The sequence below is a fragment of the Coptis chinensis genome, chromosome 3, assembly GCF_015680905.1.
Source record: "Coptis chinensis isolate HL-2020 chromosome 3, ASM1568090v1, whole genome shotgun sequence".
NCBI classification, from domain to species: Eukaryota; Viridiplantae; Streptophyta; class Magnoliopsida; order Ranunculales; family Ranunculaceae; genus Coptis; species Coptis chinensis.
The window spans coordinates 68298468-68315732 of record NC_141458.1 but is presented as its reverse complement, the minus strand read 5'-3'; the positions used below and the strand labels follow the sequence as shown (position 1 = coordinate 68315732).

The window sequence follows — 17265 nt, the reverse complement described above, 5'->3', positions numbered from 1 at the left end:
GATGTATGATGTTTCCTGCCAGATTACTGGGAACATGGCACAATCATTCTTGCGATAGTTTCCTGCCAGATCACGGGAAACATGGCATGATCATTCTTGTCATACACCTTTTTACGGTTATGATGAAAACCCTAATTTTCTGAAAAAATGAGAATTCACAGAAAATTTTCATCTGACCGGTTCACAGATAAGATTGCAATTTCAGTTGACTGCAAAACCTGCCTTAACTTTGTATAAAATCTTCATAAATAGGTCATCAGAAATCTCAGGTCTTACCATACATCCGTTTCTGTAATTCTTATTATCTCAGAATATTACACATCGTTCAGTTGTCATCAATTCAAAATTACGCTTGGTGAAGTAAGCTAGCAAGTACTTGCTTTTATGACAGTCCACTAGAACTCTCCTTTTCATCTCTTAAGTTGACTGTCTCTCGAGTCCCATTGTGCAAGGTACCAAATGATGTGGTCTTAAGGGATGCCAACCTACTTTGAATGTTGTAGGCCATGTAGATCCTAGTGCTCACCTGGCCTGTCTTTTTGTCCAGTTCTGTACTCTGCTTCATCTTCTTTTTTTGGCATTATTATGCATTATTCGCTAAAAGCACATATTAAGAAGGAAAAGCATGCATGATTGCAATCAAGAATCTTAACGGTTTCAGTCGCTAATGCAGAAGCCAAGTAAGTCCATCAATAAGGAATATAATCTTTCCAAAGACAAGACCCCCAAGAATTTCATATTGTCCGACTCATTGGAGAAACCTGTGCGTAGCTTGCCCTCCTCCATTAATCCATCAGCCATTATTAACCACCATGAGATGCATCCTTCGGTATCTCTAGGATCCACGTGCGCCACTAGGCAGAATCTGTCACCCTGCTGCATCTCAAATGATAAGCATAGAAAGTCTCGGCTCGCCTTCATACCGACCATAAGAGCTTCCTCATGGAGCCAGCGAATGACCTGGCTTGCAACCTGTCACAAGTACAGCTTCTTAGTTGAGAAAGATGTTGGGCCATGATAACATGCATTGGTAGACACAAAACATCAACAAAAATAATAATAACTGATAAATACTGGCACCAAACAATGGTGTAAGGTTCCAACAGTTGAGGGATGAGAACATGTCCGACCACACCAAAACTTTCTAATGACACGTGATGCATGCTATACATACAATTATAACCTTCTATGCACAACCCTTCGAATCAGGGACCAAGTAGCACTATAACATATTAATACTTTCAGTATTATTTTGCTTAGTTTACCTAGCAGTATACCTATTTTTTAAAATGGTGAACTAGTCATGCTTCATTGAAACAAATGGAAGCAACAATTCTACACAGCGAGGGCCATTATGCAAATAACAGACACATAATGACAAGAATAGAGACGTACCTGCTGCAGAAGTATCACTTGCAAATCTGCCAAGTCAAAGTCATAACTGTTCAAGGAACATATCCCCTCGGAACCACCTTTGAACAGGCTGACCACATTTGGAGCACCCTCCCCTTCTATATTAATGCAGTTATCAATCACCACCACTTTGGTCTCGAACTGGGATTGGACCCCATTTTTCCGAGTGTGGATATTCAATGGCCTGATTCGGTTGCCAGCGTGAAGAATTGACTGAGGAACCTTCATCAAGAGTGACCACGAAGATGTACGAGAATGCCAAGTAGGACGAGATAACAAATGGAGATACGAAACCTTGTTTGCCTGCAAAATTGAAGAATATGCGAGTGATCGTCATTAAACCATTTTCCTTTCTAAATAACATACAATAGGAAACTAGATGAAATACCATATTTTCCAGCTGTGCCAAAACTTTGTTCGAGAAGATCCTATGAGCTAGAGTCATACAGAAATGACCTAGAAGATCAAATCCTTTGCCAAAAGGTTGACTAGCTACTATATGAGTTCTGCTGGGAAAAGGGCGTCTATCCTTCACTCTCGTTAATACATTTTCGTGGAAAATTTGTTGTAGATAAATCTCACAGCTGACTGAACTAGGGAATCCAAAGAGCTTATCAAGAGTATCAGGCCTCGGTTCCCCTACCATAGCACCATCATATACATCTGAAGGTGTCATTGCAGTTTCCAAAGTCTGCTCATCTGGAGATTCGTCCATCATATCTACACCTTGCCCGAGAGGCACAAGAGATAGATACACACATGCTCCTTGACCAATGCCTAGCTCTAGATAGTTTTCTCGTATCCCAGTTACATTAACTCCTAGGGAAGGATTGCATGCCTCACGATTTACCAAATCAAAAACCTGCAGTAATAAGAACCCAGTCAGCAAAATTGCACATGAGAGGCTGGAAAAACTGAAACGTAAAGCAAGAAAAGCCACCTGTTCATTAAAGATTGCACGATGAACTCCACGAAGAATTGAGTGTGTTTCTTTAACACATACATTGACATCTTCATCTCTTCTTGTCTCTTTCTTACTGAAAGGATGCTCAAGTGAGCAATTAGGTTTCCCATTACCAATTTCCATTGGTTTATACCTGGAACCCCTACCAAGAAAACCAAATTGGATAGAGCGGCATGACTTTGGAGGCAGGCTTACGGCCAACATGCCAGCGGAGTCACGATCAACATGAATGGAAGATATAGGAGGAGGGCGATATACAGCCATCAGATCAGACAACGAGGTATCACAGAGATCAATTGTGAAGCCTTCGCTACTAGGAGTGGAAACAGCCACACGCTGTCGTTTGACTTTCCAGTTTTTCTGCAACCTATACAAAAAGATTAAAGAGGTTAACACAGGAATTTGTAATCAGATCAGTGAGTAACTTGAACAGCTGTATTGGTTCTCGACTCAACCCAAACATGCTGACACATCCCATCATCATATGATATTGGTGTCGTAGCATCCGAAAGCAGTAGAGGACATAGTATCATGGGCCAAGTAATCGTGTATGCAGAACTACACAGACAGAAACTCATAACAAATAAATGAAAAGGGGTTTTTTTTACTTGACCCCCCAAAGTTTGTGTACCCCTTTTTGTGAAAACCCCCCATTTTCAAAATCATTAGTGATTTCCCCCCACTCTGACAACTTTTTGTGTAACAGATGTTGGTATTTTGTATATTGACAATTTTGCCCCTATTTCAAATTTGTAAAAACACCCCATTTTTAACATACATTTTTGCGCCATTTTCCAATAGTTAGAGAATTGAGAGCATCAATTAGAGAGAGGAGAGAAAAAGAGTCATGGTGAGAGAGCAGAAAAGAGAAAGACCACTTAACTTCAAGCTGGCCTCCTCATATATTATTTATATAAACCCTAAAATAGGTACAAAGACTAAACTGCCCTTTAAGACATAATACTAATACCGCTAACACTCCCCCTCAAGCTGGAGCATACAAGTCAAACATGCCCAGCTTGGAACACATAGTTGAAAAACTAGGTCGAGCCAAAGGTTTGGTAAGAATATCACCTAGCTGATCACTAGAATTCACATAAGGAGTAACAATCTGCTTGGACATCATTAAATCACGAACGAAGTGACAATCAACCTCGATATGTTTGGTACGCTCATGGAACTCTGGGTTACTAGCTATATAGATCGCAGCTTGATTGTCACAGAACATAGACATAGGAGAAGGAGCATGAACATCCATTTCTAACAGTAGAGACCGAACCCAAATCATCTCAGAAGCTGTGTGAGCCATAGCACGATACTCCGCCTCAGCGCTTGACCGAGCTACAACACTTTGTTTCTTACTGCGCCAAGTGACTAAATTTCCTCCAACAAATGTACAATACCCAGAAGTAGACCGGCGATCTGTAGGATCACCTGCCCAATCAGCATCTGAAAACCCACAAATATCTAGTGTCTGTGAAGGGCGATAAAGAAGTCCATTACCAGGAGAACCCTTCAGATATCTTAGAATACGAATAACAGCATTCCAATGAGAAATATGTGGAGCGTGCATGAACTTACTAACTACTCCAACTGCATAAGTAATATCTGGACGAGTCACAGTAAGATAGATAAGACGACCAACAAGGCGACGATACCGACTACAATCAGAAAACACCTCCCCCTGTTCGGCATGAAGCTTCACAGTAGGATCCATGGGGGTATCAACAGGCTTCGATCCAAGAAGCCCCGTCTCACTAAGAAGATCCAACACATACTTACGTTGCGACAAACTAATACCTTCATTGGAACGAGCAACCTCAATCCCAAGAAAGTACCGAAGGAGACCTAAATCCTTCGTATGAAAATGCTGCCCCAAATACTGTTTCAAATGAGAAATACCTATTGCATCACTACCAGAAATAATGATATCATCAACATATACAATCAGAACAATAGTGCCAGACGCGGAATGTCGAACAAACACAGAATGATCAGAGACAGATCGATGAAAACCAAACTGGATAACCACAGAACTAAACCTATCAAACCAAGCACGAGGTGACTGCTTCAATCCATAAATAGCCTTTTTCAACTTGCACACCATATTCTCCTTTCCAGGGACAACAAACCCGGGTGGCTGATCCATATACACCTCTTCTTGTAACACACCATGCAAGAAGGCATTTTTAATGTCAAGCTGATAAAGAGGCCAACCCTTGCACACAGCAACAGAAAGTAAAATCCTAACAGAGTTAAGCCGAGCAACAGGAGAAAATGTCTCCATATAATCAACCCCATATGTCTGAGTGTACCCTTTAGCAACCAAACGTGCCTTGAGGGCGGCTCCAACGAATCCCATCAGGGAGGTACTTTCACGTGGAAACCCACCTACATCCAACTGTGTTCTTTCCTGGTGGAAGAGGCATAAGGTCCCAAGTCTTATTCTCATGAAGGGCTGAGATTTCCTCTTTCATGGCTAATGTCCAGCCAGAAGAAGCTAGTGCTTGGGTAAGGGACGAGGGAACCGAAACAGAAGACACAGACAAAGCAAAAGTACGAAAACCAGGAGCAACACGATGTAATGAAACAAACTGAGAGATAGGATAAGGAGACTTAGACCTGGTCCGTTTAGCAATGGGTTCAACCTGAGTCGTAGTCCGTGTAACAGGTACAACACGAACCGAAGGAGCCTCTAAAGAAGATGACGACTGTTTCAGTGCTGGTTCAACAGTAGTAACAGGGGTAGATTCAACATTAGTAACTTTCTTTCGAGGAAAAATACGATGATATTGAGCATAAATAGGCATGGACCCCCTAACGGTTGTAATAGGAACACGACTAGGCCCCTCCGCACAGGGCATAATAGGTGCGGGAGGCACCTCCTCAGAAGGTACAACTGGAATGGGAACAACTGGTTGGGGTAGCAGATTAAGTAACTCCCCCTCACGACAAGACACTAAATTTGGATCAAACAACTGCCCCTCTGTAGAGAAATAGGAAGTAGACTCAAAGAAAGTAACATCAGCACTGACATAATAGCGACGAGTAACAGGACTATAACAGCGATACCCTTTTTGAGTACGTGAGTAACCCACAAAAACACACTTTATAGACCGAGGATCTAATTTGTCATGACCATGACCTAAAACATGAACAAACGCAACACAACCAAACACTCGAGGTGGCAAACCATAAGATGACTGAGTAGGATACATCAATGCAAAAGGAGACTGACCATCAAGAACAGACGATGGCATACGATTAATGAGATAATTAGCAGTGAGAACAGAATCACTCCAATATGGCTTAGAAACCCCCATGGCAAACATCATAGTGCGAGTAACATCGAGTAAATGACGAAGTTTCGTTCAAAGAACTCCATACATTTGAGAGGTGTGGGGACAAGTGGTTTGATGAATAACACCTCGATCTTCACAAAAATGTCGTACACAAGACTGAGTATACTCTAAGGCATTGTCAGAACGAATAATTTTAATTTTTTTATCAAACTGAGTCGCAACTTCATTGTAAAAATTGAACAAAGCACGAGGTAGCTCAGTACGATCCTTTAACAAATATAGCCATGTCATTCTAGAAAAATCATCAACAAACACTACAAAATAAAAGAAACCAGACAAGCTTTTATTTCGTGAAGGACCCCAAATGTCCGTATGGACTACATCAAAAGGACCCAAAGACCTCTTATCAACCCTACTGGGAAACGTACTACGATGGTGTTTTCCCAACTGACATGCTTCACAATCTAAAACAGATACTGGACTTAACTTAGGAAGTAACTGACGCAACTTAACCAATGAGGGATGACCAAGACGACGATGCCACTGAAGTGGAGACACAGACGCACTCAAAGCTGAAACAGAACTTGATTTCGCAACATCCAATACATATAACCCATCATGCTCATACCCCGAACCAATCGTCATCTTCGTCTTGAGGTCCTGAAACACACAACCAGTAGGAGTAAATGTTACAGAACAGTGTAGAGATTTAGTAAGTTCACTAACAGAGACTAGATTAAATGAAAGATGAGGAACATAAAGACTCGACTGCAAATTTAAGAACTTAGTAGGACGAAGAACACCGGTACCAAGAACAGGACGGGAGGACCCATCAGCTAAAGTCATGCTAGTCTTAGTTGGCACAAAATTAGAAAGAAAAGAGGGATTACCGGTCATATGAGCACTAGCTCCTGAATCAATGATCCAAGAGGAAGAAGGTACCGCCAAACTAGCAGACTTACCAGAACTTGCCATAGTAGCCGTGTGGGTTGCGGAAGAACGTAAATACTGATTAAGGCGATTCAAAATTTGACCCAAAACTTCTTGGTAGAAGGAGGAGAAGCACTAGAAGGTCCAGCAGCGGAAGACCCAAAAGTTTGATCATAAGCATTATGGGCATAGGCAGGCTTCCCATGTTTGTCCCAACAAAATGGCTCAGTGTGACCATCCTTACCACAATATGTGCACTTCCTCTCGTCAGTACCATCATACCTATCCCCACGACCACGACGTCCTCCAAAACCACCACGGTTACCTCTGCCAAAACCAGAATTACCACGAGCTCCACGGCCATTAAAGCCTCGACCACCACCAAAACCTCCTCGTCCACCACGATTACTCGGAGTAGAGAGTAAGGCAGATGACTCCTTAGCAACAGGAACAAACTCACCATGCTCCAAACGCTTTCTCTTAAGACGCGAAAAAGCTTGTGCTGCAGAGGGTACCGTTTCACTTGCTAAAATTTGATCCTTGTAAACACTATACTCAGAATTCAGCCCATGCAGCAACAAAGCAACCTGAAAGTGTTCACGCTGTTCTCGTTGCTTCTCCAAATTAACTGTAAATGGTTGATAAAGCAAGAGCTCTTCCCATAGTCCTTTCATAGTGCTATAGTACTCATCAATAGGTTGATCACCCTGTTTTGTCTTGAACAAAGACTCAAACAGATCATAAATTCGAGATAGATTATTTTCTTGGGAATACATCTCCTTCAATGATGACCATACTTGTTTTTCCGTGGGTAAGAACTGCACATTAGTAAGAACTTTTGGCTCCATACTATTCCACAACCAAGTCAAAACCATAGAGTTAGAAGCCATCCAGTCTTCATAAGTAGAATCATTGGAATTCGGAGGATCATCAGTAAGAATTTTAGATTTTTTTTTTTTTTCTAATAAAGTGTTCAACAGCATAACTCCATGAAAGATAATTGTTCCCATTTAAACGAAAATTAGTAATGGGCTTACCGAGATCATCGTTGACATAATATAAAGACTGTTTAGAGTCAGGTTTAGGATTCACTGCGTCATCCATTGTTCACACCAGAAAATACCAGAAACAACCACACAGAAAACAACCAAATCAGTAAAAAAAAGGCCACACCAATTACAAACTGGATACAACCCTAGATACTAACGATTTCAACTCATCTAGGGTGCACAAACACACAAGGAAACAACAAACCACATAGGAAGTGGAGAGTCTCTCTAAACTTCCACCAAACCAGCAGAGTTATTGCAACCCACAAAAAAAAAAAGAAGAGAAGAAGAAGAAGAAAGAAAAAAAAAAAAGTTGCTCCGATACCAAGTTAGAGAATTGAGAGCATCAATTAGAGAGAGGAGAGAAAAAGAGTCATGGTGAGAGAGCAGAAAAGAGAAAGACCACTTAACTTCAAGCTGGCCTCCTCATATATTATTTATATAAACCCTAAAATAGGTACAAAGACTAAACTGCCCTTTAAGACATAATACTAATACCGCTAACACCAATCTCCCCTTCATTTTTCTCACCAATCAAATTCAATAACTCAGTAAGCAAAACAATTGCCGGAGTATGTAGCCAAAATGCCAATACCCATATCTTCATTTCCTCAATAGTGTAAAGAATACAGCAAAAGTATCAGAATTGGTTTCCACTGAGTCAACTCGGTTTAACCAGAGTTGGTTTTAACTCGGCTCATATTGAAGAACTCCTTAGTGGAGGGGAAGTCGTGAAATTGGATTTGAATGTGAGGGGATGGAGAGATAGTGAAGGCAATTGGGTTTAATACCAACCAGAAAACCGGAAATTTGGCATTAGCAGCGGCCATTAATGGCATTTTTGGAGCTTCCTCTAATGAAACCCAAAACCCATTTTTTCAAACACATGATGCTATCATTGCTATGGGAAGATGTGGGTAAAATGATCTGAAATGTTGTAGGCTTATAGGCCTACAATTGATGCTTCCAATTTGGTAAAACTTATCAAACTTGTCACTTCGTTTCATGAAATTCTAAACAGTACATCTTTTAGGGTGTATGGCTATGTGGTGCAGCTATTTGGTTGTTGTATTTGTTTGGGAATTCACCTGCATTCCCCCATTAGGTGAGTCCTCAACCCTTCCCCACGATGCACCAATGACTGTTTTTTACTTCTTTCAGATACCTTACATGACAAAATTGCATGCAGTGGTTCCATTCATGGTATACACCTATTAGTTCCCTCTCAACTGAATCGAACAACCAATAACTGTACTTGTACCCGTATGTAGCTTAATAGGCAATACATATTCTTGACTATAATCTATGGTAAAGACTAAGGAATTCAGTGTCAATGGCACTAGAACACTGCCAAAATGTTACACGGAAAATCAAAAAAATTGAAAAAATGGGACAAAGACGTATGTTAAAAATGGCAGGTTTTTACAAATTTGAAATAGGGGCAAAATTGCCAATATACAAAATACCAACGTCTGTTACACAGAAAATTGACCGAGTGGGGGGCAATCACTAATGATTTTGAAAATGGAGGGTTTTTACAAATGGGGGTACAAAAGAGATTCTACAATTGAAGTTGGAAAATGTCACTTTTAGGCTCAAGCGCTCAAGTTAACTGGCTTGTGTCAAAACCCAGATCTACAAGCCGCATAGTTTACCTTGTGATTTTAGAGAGGATACAAAAGATATTACCTTATCAAAGCACCATAAAACCTTGCTTCCCTAGCAATCTGCTGTTCCAAACCTTTAGCGGACTGCTTAAAATATTTTCCAAGGTGCTGTAATCAAATACAGTAGGCAAAATAACTATAAAAAAGAGATTAAAGAAGTGAATCAAGTTTAGCAAGCTGAAACATTCATATAGGTTACTACAGAAATCACAAAAGAGTGACAACCAAAAGATAGTGAAGCTCAAGAAATAAAATTAGTACCATGACATACAATACAACTTAAAACGGAGCTACCAAGCACAGGTTCAGGTTCCAATTATCAATTGTAACCCAGCAAAAATAAAAAAAGTTATATATTGTAAGAAATTTTTCCATAACAGCTCCATATCAATATATATATAGATTACAACTCGACATATAGCCAGGGTCCAAAACATCCTAACACTAGCAACATATGGAGATATATAGTACAAAACCACGATACTACTTTACCACCTTTACATATGATCAATATAATATTACCAATCTATTTGCAATATATCGTCTGTATATATCTGTTCCGAGGACAACAAGATATTTTCTTCTCTGGATATTTCAAGACTTTCAGATTTAAAGTACAAGACCAATGAGACAGATTAGAAAATGTACCCGAAAACACTGTAGCTTTGATGCTGAAGATACAGATAAGTCCGACAGAACTTCATTAGGTAATGGCTTCGGCCGTGTCATACCAGCTACTGTCACCGCATCATTAGCTTCAACCTTGAAATGTAAAGTAGGAAAAGAAAAAAAAAAAAAAGATACCAGTCAGAAAATTTAGCAACTTAATATGGCTGGTCAACCATACAATTATTTAACTAATAGCATCACAAAACCAATATGTGAGTGTGAATTGAAATACTCTAAGCATTATTTGGATATATAGTTGCACCAAGAATCAAAATGTTGAAATCACATGCTTGTGGATTCCCCAAATTCTGACATGAGCATGACGACAAAAAATGGCTATGTAGTTTTCGTGAGCCACTACGGTTGTGTGTGAAACCGAACTTAAAACTCACAATTTTTTATGAAGGGTATTAATGGTTCTCCTTATAATCACCCCAAAATTAAATGAAGGCTCACTCAAACACACAAAAGACATGTTTCTCCATCACAAACACAAAATCTAATTAATCAACCACCACTTCGGCCAAAGGTCTGTTTATTTATAGCCTTTGGTGGTATATATCATAATATATCTCTAGCATAACAGTTTGGACTTTACCATTTGGTATTAAGCCAACCTGATACACCTACTGTTCAAAGTTCAAACCCTAGAAAGGCAGATACCTGATTGATCTATGACAAATAGCTATTCTCCTTTCCCAATTGGAAAACGAAGGCCAATCGAATATTTGATCAAACCATAGGAAGCTAAAGAAACAACAGTAATTGATAGTCCTTCAGTGTATTTCTTGCCCACTCTGGACTTTAACTTTAACTCGTATTACTGAGGAGGATGCAACTGGAAACTTTATGTAAGATCTTGAGAAGATTAATACAGGTTGGGGTCTGCCTAATCCCATAACCATTTAAAAGAATTATATTAATAATAAAATAATCTAACCCAAGTAAACTATAGTCACAAATCCATGATACAAAATAATTCAGTAAGGTATCGATTCGAGAAGTTCAGATAAATTTGTTAAAAATCGGTATTAACACAAGAATATGTATATTTTTAATATTTATTTGTATCGTGTCACAATTAACCATTTGGTATTCTAAGCTCTAATTTTCTGGAAAGTAGTATGTATTATTCCATGCTTAATTAAAAAACTGCAAGAAGGGATTCATAATAAGGGTAATACCTAACTTCAAACTACAAAGAACATACACTAAATCAAGTCTTACAATCTAAATTCTAATTTCTATCATTCATCAAAAATAAATTGGGAAGGTCCACAATCACGGTGGATGTCCGTCATAATACATATCAACATGTTGTCACTATCTACATTTTCTTCAGAATCTCCATCATCGTCAATATTAACAACTCCTTTCTTGATAGGGATGTAGGTGGTGGCACTGTAGTTGCAACATCAGGTATAGAATGGAAATGCAACAAACTTATCCAAATAAATTGGTTCTAAACTGCCACCATCCTTTTCCTTTGTTTTCTTCAGATGCAAGTTGACTCTCGCATACACCATGTCATGTGTTATATTTCAATCTTTGGATCCAACTTATTGTGTTTCTTAGAAATTACAGCATCAAATGCACTCCAATTCCATTCACAAGCTGAAGCACTACATAGCTGACTCAACAACTTCACCGCTACATCTCTAAGTTCAGCAAACTTGGGATCCACCACTTTCCACCAATCACGTAAGAAAAAACTATACTTAATGGGGTAGATTATACCATAGATAACTAGAAGTTTATCATTTACATGTGATGTAAGGATAAACATTTATCACGTACTTGGATGCTTTTTATGAAGGAGGCCTCGTGTGAACTGTGTAAAGATATAGGGCTTCATTGCTATGTTTATGTGCAAGTTGATCACCAAAAGCATCTTGATCCCCGAGAGGAACCATCTTATAAAGAACGTCCATAACTCCTTTGTTTGTGTGTTCATCTTGCTTCGCCAATTTGTCAAAATACAAACGTGGATTCAACAGAGCTGTTGCAGCTTGGAGAGGATTATCAAGCTATTTTTTCTTCCTAAAATTGATTATGTCCCAGTATACTTCATATCGAGCACTCTCGTCTTTAAAAAATGTAACAATTGGCTCTTTGACCCTACCCATGGCTTCATATATGTACCCAAGTGTTCCACCTTTTCCATCAACCATTCTTAATAGTTTAATGAGAGGATCCACTGCAGTGATCATTTCTTTTGCATCTTCCCAAAATTCATTGTTATTAATCACACTTGCCACATATCCACCTCCATCATCTGTAGGCCTAACCAAATTTCACCACTCTTGTGGTGCAACCATGAATCTTAATCCTTGTCCAAAATTCATCAAGGAAAACTGCACCATCAAAATGTTTGTAGCAAATCGAGTGGCAAAAGTTCTTTTTAATTCTCTTCCATTTGTGTGCTTCTTCAAGAGATCTATTGCATGTTGCTTGCCATACAAAAACATAACAACACCCCTTGCATCAGGAATAATTTTTTGTTATGACAGCAACTTATCTATATATCTTCTAAAATAAGATTAATGCAGTGAGCAACACAATTCGACTTATACACGAGGCATCTCAATCTCAAAATAATTTCCTGCGGCTGTATAATTTGAAGTGTTGTAGGCAATTATTTGCACAACATTTTCCCTACCCACGTGTTTATTTATTCTTTTCTTTTTAAAATTTAAAAATAAATTTTGCATCCTTCACTTCTCCTTCAATAGATTCCGAACATAAGAACACCATTCCCACTGAAGAAGCTACCAACAGGACTTATATGAGATCTATTTCTGGTGTCTTGCCAACAATCGGATGCTTCTTCCTTCAGTGCACCCACCTGCTTAGTTTTAACAGTTTCACCACTTGGAGGCACACACCCACACCCAAAATCTGCAACAGCTTGCATTGCACTTACAAATTCTGGAGACCTTAAAACATTGAATGCTATACCATTAACAATAATCATTCGATATTTCAAGGTCTGCCTTATCTTTTTCTTTTTTCCTAAACACACAATTTAATGTTTGTTGTTGACCACCGGCCCTAGGAACTTGAACCACCAGCAAGTGAAGAGTGGCTTTCGACTGATGACCTCATATATTCATCAATGCTTTTCCTTCCCTTTTTTCCTATGCAACATGGACACACCATATTTTGAAAATAATCCGTGTGGGACACATATCGGACACGTATTGTATGTGATATACCTCAATTTTTGAAAATTCGCCATGTCAGACTCTTCGTAGGCATGTCAATGGAACTTAGATTTTTTCTAGAAAGTGCTTCCACTGATGCTCTTGCAAATTGCATCACAGATTCAGGTGCAGATTTACATGGATGTAAATCCTTGCTTACAACTCTCCCTATTCTTGTAATTGAACAATTGTACTCCTCTTTGCAGAAATTACACTTCAACTTTGATCCAGCTTCTGTAACATGATTCCACATGGGGTCTTTAGCCTTAGGCATGTTACCTTGTTCAGATAAAATGAGGTGAGAGTTCTATCACCCCAATCTAAGGTTTAGCAGATGGCACAACAACCAACAAACTGAGCAATTTTATATTACAGCCTTAGACTTTTAGAGTCCTAGTTAGTTAAATCACGTCAGATTGTGTCTTGCCAAAAAAGTGAGACGTGCTTATTGTAGTAGGTTGTGGGCCACTAATCCCACAACTGGAGGACCAAGTTCACAATTGCCGCCATCTACGCCTGCAGTGATCCTTGCAAGCATCCAGCTCTTTCAATTTTGTTTCTGCTACATCTCAAGCTTCCAACTTTCCGATCAGAGAAGTTATTGGAAATTACAGGTTCAATCAAATACCCTTTGTTGCTTCGATCAATTCAAGGATCCGATCTCGAACTCTAGCCTTCAAGAATTAACTTACTACCCATAGTTAAACAACAAATCCGAAATGCCAAAGCAGCTCAAATCATCAAATTGCACTATAACTCCTCCAATCGAAACTACCAAGAAAACAGTCCCCAAACAAAAGAACCAAGTTTAAACCAATCAGCTTCTAAACCCCTACTGCATCCACTCATAGCAAGGTTTAGGAAATTTTGCAACCACAATACAGTACTTTCAAAGCTCATCGGCCAAGATAATGAGTTTCCAAGACCCATCAATCTTCATATCCCCCAGATAAGAACAGTTGTTTAAAGTACAGGCCATAACTGAGAATTCTTGTGTTGCTTTGAGCCATATAGCATAGGATCAATTATGGACTTACAATGATGAATCTCAAAATATGGAAGAAAGGCAGTTTACTGTGGTTTTGTTTTCAAAGGAAGGTACATTGGTAAAATTCGGTACGAACCCAATGCATTATAAATGAAAATCAAACATTTTTGTCGGACAAACATAGCCAAGTAATGCTCCTAGGTGTGGCAGGAGTCCTTGAACATAGACAAACAGCTAATGAAGTAATTGCAATGTCAAACAGAAGAGATACATGCTGGACTAGTGCAACATCAGGCGTTGTTATAGAGAGTAACTTATAGTCCTTTATCTGGACTTAACTTTAAGTTGTGTTACTAAGAAGGATGCAACTGGACTAGTTATTTAGTCAGACACTTTGTATATGACTCACCGTGTTGATCAAATCGATAATAACGGAGAGTTCTTGATGTGCAAGGTGTAAATTGTCGACTAAATTCTTCCATGGCCAGGGCTTGTTAGTGCTGGTAGTATCAGTGGTCTTTTGCTTCTTGGAATCATTCTGAACCGCCCATGCAAAATCAATTCTCCTTATCAAATCAAGACGCTTCTGATCATGCCCTATGTCACTGCCCCATTCAAAAAATTAGTAAATAATAATAAAAAATTAATGTTTAATGTTAATTAACTTACGGTGGAAACTTCTCGAGTCCGTTTTCTTCGATTACGTCTAGCCGTTTGATTGGGAGTTTATCGAGAGCAATGTAAATGTTTCCATCATCCATTGAATTTCCGAAGAGTTTTGAGGGAGAGTTGAGTGAGTGAGAACTGAGAAGCCTTGGCTAAATTTATCTTTTATTTTTGTTTTGAATTTTCTATTAAGTTTTTGTGGACCGTAATTACTCCAACTTTATTTCATAGATAGATAGATAGATAGAGGAGGCCTTCCAAGTTTCATGGCTGTTTATATCGTAAAGTACACCATCATCTAAATTGGACAGCATTTTTTCTACCACTAAATATCCTTAATAAAATATTCAAATAAGTTATTTTTAAAGACACGTGTATAAATTCAAGTCAGAAATCAACTACACACTACCACTATTCAATTGTTCACGACTAATGCCTTCACATTAATTTCGAATTTATTACCATTTATACCGAATTTAAATGCTAGGAAACTAGACGTTTTTCTTTTCTTCTTATGCATCTATGAGGGACTAATATACACAACCAACGTATATTATATACGTGTCCAGCACAACTCGTCACTATATCAAGACCTGCCAGGTCACTCATATCATGACCGCAACTAGATCGATTATACCAAGACCACAATCAGGTCTTGTAACACTCAAAGATGTAAAGGTAGACATTACAACAATTATGCAACGACAACTATGCACTTTATTGCATCTGCATTAAAGCTCATTCAAGACCACATTAAGTGGACAGGCTATAAAATCAAGAGGAGACATGATCTAAGGGGGACCTTCTCCACTCGGAAAGGGCATTGCTTCTTCTCCTTCTTCTCCACGATCAATCCATTTTCCTATTCAAATGACCAATCAAGAGGAACTACGTCAGATCGACTTGATTCCAGTTCACCGGAGAACTGGATATGTAGGCCGCTCACGTCTATCGCGAGCTCAGTCAAATCCACAACTCAATCCCATTATCCTAAGTTGTAAGACTAATTACGAAATCTAGTCTTTACATTGGTGCCGTCTGTGATATCTTGTAGCATGTATACGAGCACATACTGCTCTATAGATATTTGCAGGTCGTTTGAACTTCAAAACGTTGCGAAGGATGCGAACTTGTATCACCAAAGTGAGATCAGACGAGTTTCAACCAATCTTGACGAAGATTTTAGTGCATACGATCTACAGGGCTATATTCATGTGGATCGATTTACAATGATCACTTGTCTTATTTCAAAAAGCTACTAAATTATTGAGCATTCGTTTTATAATTGTTATAACTAACATGTCTACCGCAACCTTATGTATACATTGCAAAGCTGCACACTCTAAACAGGTGGAGAAGCTACTAAAATTGATGATTCGTGTTAGAAGTTTCAATTGCATGCATGACTGGGAGTTGCTTTTGGATCTGTAGTTCATAAGGTTTCAACCCGAACTTGCAGCGACCTCATAGACATGAGGAATATACCGCCTAACTATGGCAAACTTCAGGAGCTATCAAATTGAAATCTGGATTTCAAACTTCTACGTCTACAGCTAGATCTATTGCAGGTCAGTTACACGCCGAGCTAGGGCTCGCAACAACCATATGCTCAGTACAATCTAGCTACGACTTGAGCTCGACACTCAATTTATCTCCAAATTATCATTTATTTTGTTCTAATTCCTTTTGGATATTAGTTCAGTCTAGTGCAGGTCACTAAAGCTCCAAACTGGGGGCTAGCTATAACCATCTCCGGACTGGGGCATTTTATTGGCACCTAAACATGTTCAATTCTGTTATTAGGCATCTCCAGAATTACTACGTACTGTTAGTTCGTACTAATTCTTTGGTGCTAGCTCGTATTTTTTACAGGTCAATCAAGCTCCAAAACTGGGGCTAGCTACAGTCACGCCAATTTAAGGCCAACTGTCAACCATAATAACAACCTCTAAAAGGCTAGTTGTCAACCAATCAACTTGATGCCCTACTAAGGATCAAGTTTGGTTCAACTATAGTCATGTCAATTCAAGGTTAGCTATCAACTGTGATCTCCAAATCACACGCTCCATCGAGCTCAAACGCTACATATCACCACCACTTCTCACTAGTTGGGGACCTATACTTCTAGGACCGACTCAGTGTAGAACGCTCTCTAAGAGCACCAGGCTCCCATGGGCCACATCGCTCACTTGAGCAAAATGCTCACTCGAGCTTGAATGCTACATAGTGCTAACATTTCTCACCAGTTGGGAATCTATACGTCAAGGGCCAGCCTAGTGCAGAACGCTCAATAAAGCAATACGCTCACTCGAGCTCAAATGTTCCCTAGAGCAGAGCGCTCACATGAGCCCTCATAGTCCCTTGACCTACGCTCACTCGAGCAGAACGCTTACATAAGCGCCAAAGGATCCCTC

The 17265-nt window shown here is 39.3% G+C and overlaps 2 protein-coding genes across 2 annotated transcripts; both read right to left on the bottom strand.

The window, feature by feature from the left end:
* Positions 1-205: 205 nt before the first annotated feature.
* LOC147510531 (RNA polymerase II transcription mediator) lies at positions 206-15188 on the bottom strand. The gene is made up of 8 exons (XM_086602471.1): positions 14855-15188; positions 14595-14790; positions 9974-10087; positions 9348-9433; positions 2354-2744; positions 1802-2275; positions 1396-1716; positions 206-972 (listed from the first exon to the last, which is right to left on the bottom strand). The coding sequence occupies exons 1-8, from the start codon at positions 14944-14946 to the stop codon at positions 658-660; spliced, it is 1989 nt and encodes a 662-aa protein (XP_086458597.1). The 5' UTR covers positions 14947-15188; the 3' UTR covers positions 206-657.
* LOC147510532 (uncharacterized) lies at positions 6002-8072 on the bottom strand. The gene is made up of 2 exons (XM_086602472.1): positions 6570-8072; positions 6002-6339 (listed from the first exon to the last, which is right to left on the bottom strand). Exon 1 carries the CDS (start codon positions 7617-7619, stop codon positions 6702-6704), a length of 918 nt encoding a protein of 305 aa, XP_086458598.1. The 5' UTR covers positions 7620-8072; the 3' UTR covers positions 6002-6339; positions 6570-6701.
* Positions 15189-17265: the final 2077 nt, after the last annotated feature.

Bases quoted from the DNA above. Each gene is read 5' to 3' on its own strand.
- LOC147510532 (XM_086602472.1), bottom strand. From the start codon at position 7,619: ATGGGAACAATTATCTTTCATGGAGTTATGCTGTTGAACACTTTATTA.
- LOC147510531 (XM_086602471.1), bottom strand. From the start codon at position 14,946: ATGGATGATGGAAACATTTACATTGCTCTCGATAAACTCCCAATCAAA. The intron at 1,717-1,801 runs GTATTTCATCTA...TCAATTTTGCAG, and splicing joins TGGCACAGCTGGAAAATATG to GCAAACAAGGTTTCGTATCT. The intron at 973-1,395 runs GTACGTCTCTAT...TACTTGTGACAG, and splicing joins AAGTGATACTTCTGCAGCAG to GTTGCAAGCCAGGTCATTCG.